This window comes from Panicum virgatum, chromosome 8K, assembly GCF_016808335.1.
Source record: "Panicum virgatum strain AP13 chromosome 8K, P.virgatum_v5, whole genome shotgun sequence".
NCBI lineage: Eukaryota > Viridiplantae > Streptophyta > Magnoliopsida > Poales > Poaceae > Panicum > Panicum virgatum.
Window position 1 is genome coordinate 2,946,939 of NC_053143.1, and position 12,865 is coordinate 2,959,803.

The 12,865-nt window shown below is 41.6% G+C and overlaps 1 protein-coding gene across 1 annotated transcript; it reads left to right on the plus strand.

The window, feature by feature from the left end:
* The first annotated feature begins 352 nt into the window (after nt 1–352).
* LOC120643543 lies at nt 353–3,151 on the plus strand. Its single transcript, XM_039919932.1, has 7 exons — nt 353–704; nt 818–888; nt 1,098–1,206; nt 1,466–1,548; nt 1,715–1,873; nt 2,512–2,613; nt 2,720–3,151. The coding sequence occupies exons 1-7, from the start codon at nt 638–640 to the stop codon at nt 2,867–2,869; spliced, it is 741 nt and encodes a 246-aa protein (XP_039775866.1). The 5' UTR covers nt 353–637; the 3' UTR covers nt 2,870–3,151.
* The last annotated feature ends 9,714 nt before the right edge of the window (nt 3,152–12,865 follow it).

Below are 12,865 nucleotides of genomic sequence, written 5' to 3' on the forward strand. Positions count from 1 at the left end.
AAGAGATGTATCTAAGCTAACTATGCACGTTAGCCCAAGAGAAACGAAATGAAGAATGGAGAGCATAGCATTAGTTGACCTTGCATGCATGTGACTGCCACGTGAGATCTGGTCCCAACTCCCAAGTTTTTTTTTTTTTAGACCAACTCCCGAGTTTTGGCATCCGCGGTTCCGCTTCCGCATATCCTCTCTCTTCCGTGGCCGCCAATCTACGGAGGAGACCAAAACACAAGAAACCTGCCTAAGGAAAGAACGGAAATAAAGAGAAGTATGTCTCTCTTACAAATGGGCCCTCTAAAAGGATGGCCCCACTTTCATCGAAATAGGTACGTGCTGGTAACGTTTCCCGAACAGCCCAACCTGCCTTTCTCCCTCCCCTCGTGGAAGACGAACCACCAACACAATCTCTCTCTCCCGGACTCAAATCCCCCAATCCCACCCCCACCACAATCGCATCCGCCGCCGCCGCCGCCGCCCACTCATCCACTCGCCGTCAGCCAATCCTCCGTCCCCCGACGCCCAATCCGACCTTACCGCTACCTGCCCTGCCCCGCCTCTTCTCTCTCGCTTGGCACCGCCGGCGACCGCATCGAGAGGTGCAGCAGCTCGAGACCGGGGTCGTGCTAGGGGTTCAGCCATGGCGAGCGCGGATCTGCTGCGGAGGGAGGAGGAGTTCTACTCCTCCCTCTTCGATTCCGCTAAAGGTAATCCCTTTATTTATTAAGGGAAAAGTCCTCAAAGACAGCGATGCTGATTTTGCCCCCAAATCGGCCAAATGTGGCATTTTTTTCCTGAATTTTTGGTGGAATGGACGCAGGCGACGGCGTTGGGTCGCGCTCACAGATGATTGAGAGGAAGATTGAAGCCCTCGAGGATATGGCCACCAAGGTGAGAAAGCTCTTCCTGATTGCTGTTGCGTGGATGATTCAGTCAAATTGTTGTGCACGAATGTGATGTGAAAGAAAGATGAGTGTGCTGAAACAGCGAGGTTATTTTTTTTTCTTCTAACCTGGCATGCGTGGATGTAGGGAACATGCTATGTGGTGTATTAGGGGTCTGCAGGTTGATGGGTCACATATTAATACAATTTTACACAGGTCAGTAACAGGAGATCACGGAGATGGTTGAACGACCGCTTGCTGATTGAACTTGTCCCACGCCTTCATGTTGAAGAAATCAAAGGCCTCTTCGCTCCTCCACCATGGGGTAAGCTCCAAGTGCTGCTTGAAAAGCTCCAGTCTGTGTTGACGGAAACATGAAGGGAGGATTTTCCCCCCTTTAACATGCCCATTTTATATGTTCAGAAGCACTGTAGCACTGAAAAACTGTACGTGAATCACATTCTCTCATCCGAATGCTTATGTGAACTTGCTCTTCCATTCACCAAGGGCATCACAAGCATGATTTTTTCCCCAGTGTATACAATGGAAAAGCTCATTTCTATGTTATTATAATGATTATGTAGGTGAGGAACTGCCCTTGTCAGCATTCTGCAGGACAAGTGTTGGTGAATGGGATGCCTTCAGGAGCATTGACATGGATGCTGAGGTAGTTAGCACATTATTGCCTGTCTTGCTATTCACATGATGGCCAAGATTGGCTCACAATATGATTTAGTGAAATGTACAAAGACAAATAAGATTTATGTATCACACTATCATGATATTCATTCGATTATGTATCGGTTATACTTCCAACTTTTTCTTATTTGTAGGCAAGATTGATGCAACGCATGAAAAATTCATCAGAAAAACAGAGGGCTCACGTGGATGAAGATGAATTGGTCGCGCTGAATGCTTGGCGTCGTATAGATCGCCAAACAAGAGAAGCTATAAAGAAAAATTTTCTTCCCGATCTGCTTGATATATATGAAGTACTGTCTTATCTTCTCCAGTTTAACTATGACTTTTCCCCAAACTAATTCTATATTTTTTCCAGCTCAAAAAAGCAATCATGTTTCGAGTTTGTTATTGAAACAATTATAATCGCTTCAGAGACTAGTTAGTTTTTCTCGCAAAGAAGACATCTATCAGTTGTTGATTATGTAGTTGTATGTCTGTGTCTACTATAGTTTGTGTAGATAATTCACCATATCCACACCACATCTAACTGGTTTGCTATTTATATTTTCACAACTCAAAAGATTAAGTGAAGCATATAAAAATTTATTGAATAGCTGTTTAATAATTGTTGAGTTTCCAATATCAACAAATATCAGTTTAGCACCTTGCTTGTAAAAGCAAACTTGTTACTTTTGTAACCATTTCTATTGTTCTTTGGGATTTGTTTGAAAAGAATACGTTTAAAGGCTTCAAAGGTTGGTTAGAGCCCTAGACTCCTAGATAACTAAAATTCTTATCAGTTCATCGGAATCCAAAGCAGAGTTGTTTTCACGTAGAATTATGATTTCCTTTAGTTTACTATGCTATTACGACCAAATTTTCTTCAAGCAGATTTGGTTCAGCTTTTCAAGTTGCTTACATTGCCGCTTCTGCTTTTTTATGTTTGCAGGAACGAGTTAGGACCTTCATCGAAGATACTAGTGATAAAGATGTGCTTGTGCTGAATGTCCAGGACCCATTTCAGAGGTTGCTTCTGCATGGTGTTTGTGAGGTGAATATGTTCCCAAAGGCAAATATAGTCCAACAGTTTCCTCTGGGAGAATTTAGTTTCTCGCTTTAATTGTTGTAATTCTTGATCATGGCTTGCCTGTATGCAGTTCTACAATGTAACCTCAACAACCATGACTAGTGTAAGAGATGGGAAGCCGTGGAAGACCACCACCATCAAGAAGAGGCAGGGCACGGGCGCCCCCTCCAGAATCACATTAGTTAGCTTCCTGAGGATGAAGAAGAATGGGTCCCAGTAACATATGTTTGCACGAGGACCTGAAGCTCCTGTGCTCATCTAGTCATCTCGCCTGGGTGTTTACTGAAGCATTGTAATTCGTAATATTGGTCAAGATGACAACCTTTGTTGCTTTATGTTCCATTTAGGATGTAGGCAGATGTAAATTATCCATGTATTCACTTGAAACACATTCAAGTGATGGGTCACTGGCAACCATGCTCCAATTTCGCATTAACAGGCTGTATGATTTGAATCCATGACGTAAGTTCCGGTTCAGTTGAAAGGCTTGCGCAGTTGTGCCTAACATATGTTCAGAAGGTTTTCTAGTTGCATGCCTTGTCTTTTTTCAAACTACTAGTCGAGTGCATGTGCGGCACCGAACATGAGGAAAAAAAACAGAAAATTTTCCTAGGTAAGAAAGGTAACATTAGTCCCTGCGCAAACATCACCGACTCAAGATTATGTTAGAAGCCAGGTTTACTAAAATGGACAGAATTTGAGCTAAACAACAACTAAAATTGGAGTACATACAATGTCGATGTCAAATCTATCCTTCGGGAATTAAATAGCTGCCCATTTGTTATCATATTTTTTATAATCACCTGATTCTTCTTGGTCTCCAAACCATCTCTTGACATGAAACACAGCACCCGATTCATGCATTTTATTATCATTATGGGTGGCTGCCGTTGTGGTTGATTTTTTAGATGATATCAACTCGACATCTTGTGGATATTGTTAACGGGACTGTTCCAAAGGTAAGATACTGATATTTTTGTTATTTACTCCCCAGGTATCTTTAGCATTCCTATTTGATCCACGTGTGACTCTTAATCTGTCAGCGATAAAGCATGTTGATGTGTTGTTTCTCATTTTGCTTCCTGCTCCTGATATGTGGCACTTAGCTTTCTAAATCATACTAACACCGTAATTGATGTAGCTTACGATGCTAACCCTTTATTCCTATTGTTATGAATGCTGAACAGAGTATTGTTTTCACTTAAAAAGTTAAAATGTCTTCCTTCCGTCCTTGTTCTTTTAATTGTGAGATCAGTGACAATTATAGGATTCACATTTAAAAAAATCTTATTACCTGCATAGGGATAATTCAAATAAGTTAACTAATGATAATTTATCATTGGGAAAACTGGTAATTGTTAGTTTGACTTAATTATAGAATTATGAGGTGATTCCAGTGAAATTGCAGTGTAATAATTTGTGATAGTTAATATCCTAATAGGGAATATAGAAACCAATAAATTTGATAAAAAGGTGTGCACCCTTTAGTTTGCAAGACAACACATAAAACCTATTGCCCATCTTCTGCATTGACCGATTCAGGTTTCTACCATTGATCAAGAAAATGCAACACCTGGCATTGAACCAAATGAAACTCTGTTAACCTATTATGGGAAAAATCGAGTCAGAAAGGAATCCCTCTCTGTCAGCAAATGACAAAGGAAGGATCATCAAAGTTGGCGAACCAGTTTATGTTCTGCGGTCACTCTCCTCCTGATGACTACTGCCTACTACGCATCGCATTTAATTTAAAGTATAGGGAAATGGAGAGTATCTTTCTTAACTGATTTCACAATCCTCCCCCTCGAAATGTAGCATACACTTTACTACCATAATTTCAATACTATTCAGAATTCTCATGAACGAGGAGACATTTATCATGTGCTTTATTGACATGAAGTTATTTCATAACTCCTATAGGAGTACACTTGACTCATTCCACTTAACAAAGTCCTTTAATTTATTAGCAATACTTCTGCAGTTCATGTTTGCATGTTTATATTATTTTTTGTTTTGTATAACACTTCCTTTTTGTCCCGATACTTATTTCAGGTCAATATGATGCTACAAGAATGGTTTGAATTATTATTCCTGTTGGTTCTAATTTAATTGGGAGATAAACATCATAGCAGCGGGAAACAATTCTTTTTCAGAAGAAATTCTACTTTGTAAATTTTTTGTACTTAACTGCTCTATAAATAATTTATCCCGTTGGTTCAAAATGAATTGAGACCAAAACTATCATAATTCAAAAAAAGCTTCTGAAAAGAATAATACTAATTCTTAGGCTTCACTGTGCAAGCAGCCCATTCGCTCCTTCGCGCACGCGCGGCCCAGCTCCCGCTTGCCTACTCCAGCAGCCTAGCGGCGCGCTTGGCTCGGTCGGCTTGGCGGCCCGAAGGCCCAGAAACCTAGCTCCATCACCCCACATCCTCTCAAAAAAAAAAAAAGGAAAAAAAAAGCTACATCACCCCACATAGCTATTCCCGCCATATGAGTAGTTTCATATACCACTGACATAGATTCTCTGCAACAGGATTTTGAAGGTTTATTTTTCTTTTGAAAAGCGGATTCTGAACCATTTGCTGTATGCATATACAAGCACACCTACGTGAGACTACGTCATCCTCGTGTTGCAGGCAGCATCAAGCTGACCATGCATGACAATCTCTAGCGGAAGCAATGCAATGAATTGCAGGAAAAGATGAATGTGGTGGTTTGTAGTTTGGGAAATCTCTGTAGATATACGTATGTTTATTTGCATGAACTGAATTACCTATGATATTAGCACTACTATATGATGGACCACTCTTTCTATAGATTGTCGTTTAAAATTAATGACATCAGTCTAGCTATAGCAGACCATTGACCATGCATATTTAATTGAATGATTGAATGCCGTAGCTGTGAGCATATAAAAAAAATACTAGAACTACTTTATGAACCTCTTTCTCTAGATTGTCATTTTTGGCACTTAATAAAATGACATCATCTTAGCTATAGCAGACCATACATAAGTATATCTCCAGTTGTGGCAATAAATTGGTAAAAATAAATTAATGCATTGGTTGTGAAAATCTTCATAGATATTTGTATGCTTGCATGAATTAAATTCCAAATCTGAAAAGATTTGACCATATTATAGCACTACTACGTAAACCTCATATATATTTTAAGATATGAATTAATGCCTTCCAGAGCACATACATATCGTTTCTAATATGACAGGCGACACATAGTTGCAACCAGCAGTGACATGTATCTGTTCTGTTCATGAAATTTTGGCTCCTTTCGTGCCTCCGGTTGTCACTCGGGAAAAACTCTTGACCATGCTTAGGAGTTGTCTATCTCTAGCTGACCATGCATGTCTCTCTATTATTCGTGCCTCCTTTCTTGAATCGATCAAAAAAAGTTCAAAACAGATGTTGGACATATTTGCGCGAACCTAAACACAATGCTTGTCAGTGTGAAGTGAACTTAAACAGACTACAAGAAAAGGACTTATTTGCTAGCTAAAAGACACTAACAGACCAACAGAAAAAAAAGCAAGCAAAGTTTAGGAGTTGTCTATCTCTAGCAGACCATGCATGTCCATCTCTAGCGGCCACTATGGACTGCAGTAGGGATGTAAATGATACGGATATTTACCGATCGTATTCGAATTCGATCCGGTCTGGAAGGATTTTTATCCGTCCGTATCCAATTCCGAGTATCCAATATTCGTAACCGATCCGTATCCGAATGCTCAAAACTTATCCGTATCCGACTCCGTATTCAAACACAAATATGAAAACAAATACGATATCAGTGATATCTGTCCGTATTCGATTCGTTTTCATCCCTAGACTGTAGACACAAAATCAATGCAGCTATGTTTGGTTTGTGAAATCTTGGTGGAAACTCTTATATTTGCATGAGTTAAATGAGATATGTTTATAAGATATGCAATAAAAACTAGCACTACTGCTCCATACATAAGATCTGTTTATTTAGATATCCTTTTATTTAGCACTTGAATAAATTTTAGCACATCTGTAACGTTGGCAATGAATAGTATAAAAAAATAATTCATTGGTTGTGATAATCTTCATAGATATCTGTATGCTTGCATGAATTAAATGCCAAATCTGCATAGAAATGCTCATACTATCACTACCATGTAAACCTCTGTGTTTTCAAGATATGAATTGATGCCTTCCATAGTCCATATCATTTCTAATATGTCAGGCAACACATAATTGTCACTAGAAAAAAATCTTGATACCCCTCACCACCGAATCAATCAAAAGTTCAAAACCTAGACACAAGCTTGCTGTATAAACCTAGACACAATGCCTGTCAGTGTGAGGTTTAAGTTTTTTTTTTGAGGGTCAACACGGGGTGGGGGGGTGGAAGAGTATCCCCCACCTGATATATTGATGGGCCTTTGAGCAAGACAAATGCTTTTACATCAAGGTTTGAGTTTTGAAATAGAAACTAAAACTCAGGTGATTGTACTACATGGGAGACAGGGTGCGGCACCGGGCTTCAGCTACACAGCGATCTGCACGCGGCCATCTACAGAGCAGGAGAAAAAAAGAGAATTACTTGTAGCTAAAAGACACTAACCAACAAACAGAAAAAGGCTAGCAAAGTTTAGGAGTAGTTGAATAGGAGTTACTGCTGCTAGTAGAAGACATTAACAGACTAACAGAAAAAGAGATCAAAAGTTTAGGCAGGAGCCTAAACTCCAAAACACCATAATGGAGTGAGAATCTTTCACACACAAAAAAATCATAATGGAGTGAGAAGTTAATAATGAGCCCAAGTCATCACCACCCTCCTCGCCGAAGTTCATCGATTTGGTCATGGAGAGGGTTGAAGACGGTGATGTCCTTGCCGGAATAGTGGTCCGGCATGGTGGCGCCATCATTGGAAGCCACAGACCTCGCCAAAGTTCATCGATTTGGCGTTTCCGGATGCCATTGGCCTCAGGAAAAACACCTAGAGAGAGAACAGGCTACAGTGAACGCACAGAAGTGATCAGGGCTAGCTACTGAGTTAGAGATGGTGTGACGTGATGCTAGGTGGCTCGGAACCTCGAACGCACGTCGAGCTTAGCAAAAGCAGCAAAGAGGAAGAGAGGGGACAGAGCACGGTACCTACTGCTTTCTCACCACAACTCGAAGCTCTGTGGCTAGCTCTTGTCGACGGCGAAGCAGCGAGAGGGTGGAGATCGATGCGGTGGTGGCCCTTTTGCGAGCTCGGAGAGATCCTAGAAGGGGCGTTGCGAGCTCGGGATAAAGGGGGGCTGGGGCTGCACTAGGGTCTGCAGAGGAGCAACATGGCACAGGGGCCCGCCCTTTATAAGCGCCAGCATTCCCTGATCCTCGCGCTGCAGACGGATCGGGTGGCGGCGATCCCATCTGCAGCTTGGCTCGACACGAGAGGAGGAAGAAAGGGCTCCCACTGCTTCGTGGGGTCCTGCCGCCAGCAAGAGAGGGAAGCAGGCTCCACCTGGCAGAGAGAGGAAAAGGGGAAGAGAAAGCCTGGCTCGGCTAGGCCAGCCTGCTAGCCTCTGGGCCACGGGACGCGGCCAGAGGGCGACGGCCCAAGGTGGAGAACAGGAGAGGCCCAGACAAAAAAGATGGAGAGGAGGAGTGGGCTTGAAGGAGAGCTGGGCCGCTCGGGCTAAAGGAGTGAGGGGAGGAGGGTTTTCTCTTTTTGTTTTTGTTTCCTTTTTCTTTTCCTTTTTCAAAACCATTCAAAACCTTTTCAAACTCCATTTCAAACTGTTTTAAAGATTTTCAAATATAAATATTTTCAAGACTTTGTAATAAACCATATTATTTTCAGAACCCCTTTTTTAACACTTTCAATCCTTTTGAATTCATTTTGAAGGTAGTTTTTAAACAGATAAATGTTTTCTGAATAAAATTGTTGTCAAGTTTTATTTCTAAACCCCTTTTTAAACTTGTTTTCAGAAATATTTATAATATATTTAAATAAAATTTTCAAAAAAAATATTACTTTTGCACTTAAACCACCCAATCATATGAAACCAATGCAAAGCATGAATGCACAAACAAGTTGCAAAAATCCTATACTGGATTTTTAATTTAATGATTTTTTCTATGTTTTCATGAGCACAAAAATACATAAATAAATCATTTTAACTCTATTTTTAAAAATCAAATTTTAGGGTGTATGTCTACATGCATACTATGTAGATAGAAAATCCAGAGTGATTTATAATTTGAAACGGAGAGGGAGTAACTGCTATTAGTTGCTATTAGCTCGTTTGGTCCAACTAATTCGGTAGTTGTTAGACCTCGTTTGGATCCATAGAATTAATAGTTAGCTGTTAATAATTAGCTCCTTTAGATCTAAATGGGTTCAACTAATAATCAAGCTAATAATTGTTAGCTGAATATATATATATACACCAACTAATAGTTATCTCACTAGTTAGACAAAATGAACTAATAGCTTTGGATCCCAAATGAGGTGCTCCTTTCATGGCTTCAATTTGCCATCCTGGAAAACCGCTCTCACATGGGGGTGCGTGCGGTGAAACTAAAAGAAACCACCTTGTACCGGCTTCATGAGCTGACCCATGTGAACCGCACTCACATTTTATTCCTTTTTTTTTGTACCGGGTGAAGTTGTTTCGCCAAGACCAACCAAAAATTGATTTATCACTGAAGTTGAGCAGTGCCAAACGCAAACAGCCCCTTAGCTAGCTACCCTAATGGATCCAAACAGAGCTAACAATTGGCTAAACTCCTTTAGACCTAAAGAAGCTAATTATTAGCGGCTAACTCTTAGCTCTATAGATTCAAAGAGGACCGAGGGATTCAAACAAGACTAGAAAGGTTATCATACGTGGATGGGTCGGTGCGGGCTATGTGTCATGTGTGCCTCAAGAATCACAAATAAGTATACCACTAATATGGAGCTATTCTTTCTTCTCTTCTAGGTTGGCGGAAAAAAATGCTCGAAAACTAACACATATCCATCCTCTTGATGGCTACTATGTCTCAAGAGCTGCTCCCTCGGCCCCAAAATAAATGCTTACCAGTACTTCGAGAGGTCAATAAATTTCAAGTATGAGTAGATATATAGAAAATAATATTTATATTTATATCTCTAATCATGTTTGTTAATTACAAAAATATCTGATAGGATTAATCAAATATACCTATTCGGTATTATAAATATTAGTACTTATATATATATATATTTGATTACTTGAGTGGGAGGGGGGGGGGGGGGGTACTCCGCATGCAGCTTGCGGAAAAAAGATTCAGTGAGGACCGTCCGCAAACTCTCTATCGTGCGGACCCCCTCCCGATGCTATCCACCTGTCCAATCAGAGGATCGGACGGCATGCTCATTCGGCTCGGCTCTTCAACAATCAATAGGCTGCTCGCTCGGCTCAGTGCACGACATCTTCAGCTAGTTTGGCTCGGCTCCCACGCATACTCTAGTCCTATCCTCTCCAGCACGCTCACATCCACCGCCGCATGCCCGCATCCCGTCAGTCGCCGCCACTGACGCTGTCGCTGCCGCCTCCCTCCTTCATTGCGTGTCTCGTCTCCCTTGTCCACTGCCACTGTCCAGTACGTTCTTGTGGTTATGCCGATGCTAAGGTCTTATGATGAGCCAGGTGCATATGAGGTTTACTAATAAGGAAAATGCCATTTCTTCTTTGCATGAACATGGCATTCTTCTTCCCATGAATCTAGCATTTTCTTATTTTTCACAACACATCAGAGGACTCAGATAACCTGTAATATTTTGTATACCCCACTTCCATTGCTAATAGCTTCCATACATCACAAGGGTCTTATCAAACTCTGAATAATTGTTCTGAACAATCTCTTATTTCTGACCCAAGCACGACTGATAAAGAAATTCATAAAGGTAAATGGTGAGACAGGCCAAATTGCTACTTTACGGTATGCTACACCATGGATGCTGGCGTCAGAGTTAGGGGGCGTTTAGTTAGTGAAAATTTTTGGTCCAAGTGTCACATCGAATGTTTGACCAGATGTTGGGAGGGATTTTCGGGCACTAATTAAAAAATTAATTTCAGAACTCGTATGGAAACCGCGAGACGAATCTTTTGAGGCCTTTGACCGCACCATTTGCACAGGTGGGTTACTGTAGCACTTATGGATTAATTTTAATTTTTAACTACATTTAATGCTCCATGTATGTGTTCAAAGGGGAGGTGAAAATTTTTGGATGAAAATTTTTGGTAACTAAACGGGGCCTTATCTGAAACTCCGGTGAAACTGGAGAACAAGTTCTGACAAGCTGAACTATGCAGCGACTGAATGCAGCAACTCCGAAGATCCTATCACTCATACCCATAGACCAGCTTCTTGGTGCCAGCCGTGTTAATGGCGGTGGCGATGCTTCCCTCTGTCAAAGAGCCATGGCGGGTTTGCGGCTGGGCGGCGGCCTCGCGGTGGATGACTGGGGCAACGGTAGACGCCGAGGTGATGGCAGCAGTGAACGAGGGAGGCAGCGGCGGCAGCCAACGGGATGTGGTGGCGGTCTGGCGGACGAGATTCTAAGTGCCTGTCAGAAGAGTTACGCTGAGGAGCCAAGCCACGTGACCTGAAGATGCTGCGTTGCGCGCACTGAGCCACTGAGCCGAGCGAGCAGCCTATCGATTCGCTGAAGAGCCGAACTGGGCCATGTTTGGATGATACCGTGAACATTTTTTTTTAAAAAAAAACGAATATATGCATAGAGTATTAAATAAAGTTTATTTGTGAATTTTTTTCACGAATGAGTGTATTTTTTCGAGACGAATCTAATGAATCAAGTTCCATCATGATTGGCTACAGTGATGCTACAGTAACCACACCTAATTATCTCCTAATCGTACGATCGAAGGCCGCATTAGCTACAGTAATACTATAGTACCATAGTTGTAGAAGTGGTTTCGTAATTAGATTTTATTTAATATATCTAATTAGTGGTCAAATGGTCGAAATTTTTTTATGAAACCCTTTTCAGGGACCATCCACGGCCTTGAGCATGCCGTCCGATCCTCTGGTCGGACAGGTGGCTAGCATCGGGTGGGGTCCGCACGGGAGAGAGTTTGAGGACGGTGGCATCCGAGAGATCGGACCAAAACCATGCGGCGCCAGACGTTTCACACAACAGCTGAAACCAGCAATGGTGCCCAGGCCCGGTCCTGAGATTTGGGTGGCCGGGGGCGAAATCAAAATAAGAGGCCCAATAATAATAATATTACTAAGTAGCAAATATACATATGTGTTGCTATGGCCGGCGATTAATACATACATTATTGCTTGTTGTTTGTAATAACAGTAATATTAACTACTCCCTCGGTCCCATGAAAAGTGTAATTCTAGATTTTTTTCAAACATATTAGTGGTAGCATGAAAAGATCCTAATACCCTTATTTGTTTGCCACATGCGGTTAGTTTTGACAAGTATTTCAAATCTGATCACTTAATTAGGAAGGTATACTTGAGATCCAATATCTAGAATTACATTGTTTGTAGGATTTTTTTCAAAAGCGGGATTGCATTTTTTATGGGACCGAGGGAGTAGCAAATATGCCTATGCGTTGCTAATGCATACATTATAGCTTGTTGTTTCTTTTAGAAATAGAAGATAGTGATTGACATAAATCATTGCTTATTTTAGAAATAGTCGCGAGGGAGTTATAAGATTAGATTAGATGTGGTGATAAGTCTAGAGGATCAGCAGAGTTCACCCAGTCATGCACTTGTGTTTGCCACATTGTGTTGTGGGCGAACATGCAAACCTGCTGACCCATACTTGTTGCGCTAATCCACAGCTTAAGCGGAAAATACGTGCAGTCTCTATACTACACCTGCAGCCTCTATACATGGGCAGGGGCCCCTTGGTTTTGGGGGCTCGGGGCAGCTGCACAGCTCGACCCTCCTCAGGGCAGGGCCTGATGGTGCCCCGGTTTTGCTCCTACCGTCTTTGCAACAGCGCGACGTCGGCAGGGGTCACGTGAAACATTGCACGTATTATTATTTTTCTAATCCACCTTGCCTCCTCGTACTTTGAGAAGCCCTCCGACTGGAACATATAAATTTGCGAGATTTCTTTTTCTCCTTACAGCTTTCCATTATTTTAGAAAATCGAGATGTCCTTGGCAGAAGTAGCCATGTGCGTCAAGAATCAAGGCATTTGAATAATTCATGCACCAGATCTTGGT

What these genes read in the sequence shown, in the direction of transcription:
- LOC120643543 (XM_039919932.1), top strand. Translation starts at nt 638, where the DNA reads ATGGCGAGCGCGGATCTGCTGCGGAGGGAGGAGGAGTTCTACTCCTCC. An exon ending in CTTCGCTCCTCCACCATGGG is followed by an intron (nt 1,207 to 1,465) that starts GTAAGCTCCAAG and finishes ATGATTATGTAG; the next exon opens with GTGAGGAACTGCCCTTGTCA. An exon ending in ATCTGCTTGATATATATGAA is followed by an intron (nt 1,874 to 2,511) that starts GTACTGTCTTAT and finishes TTATGTTTGCAG; the next exon opens with GAACGAGTTAGGACCTTCAT.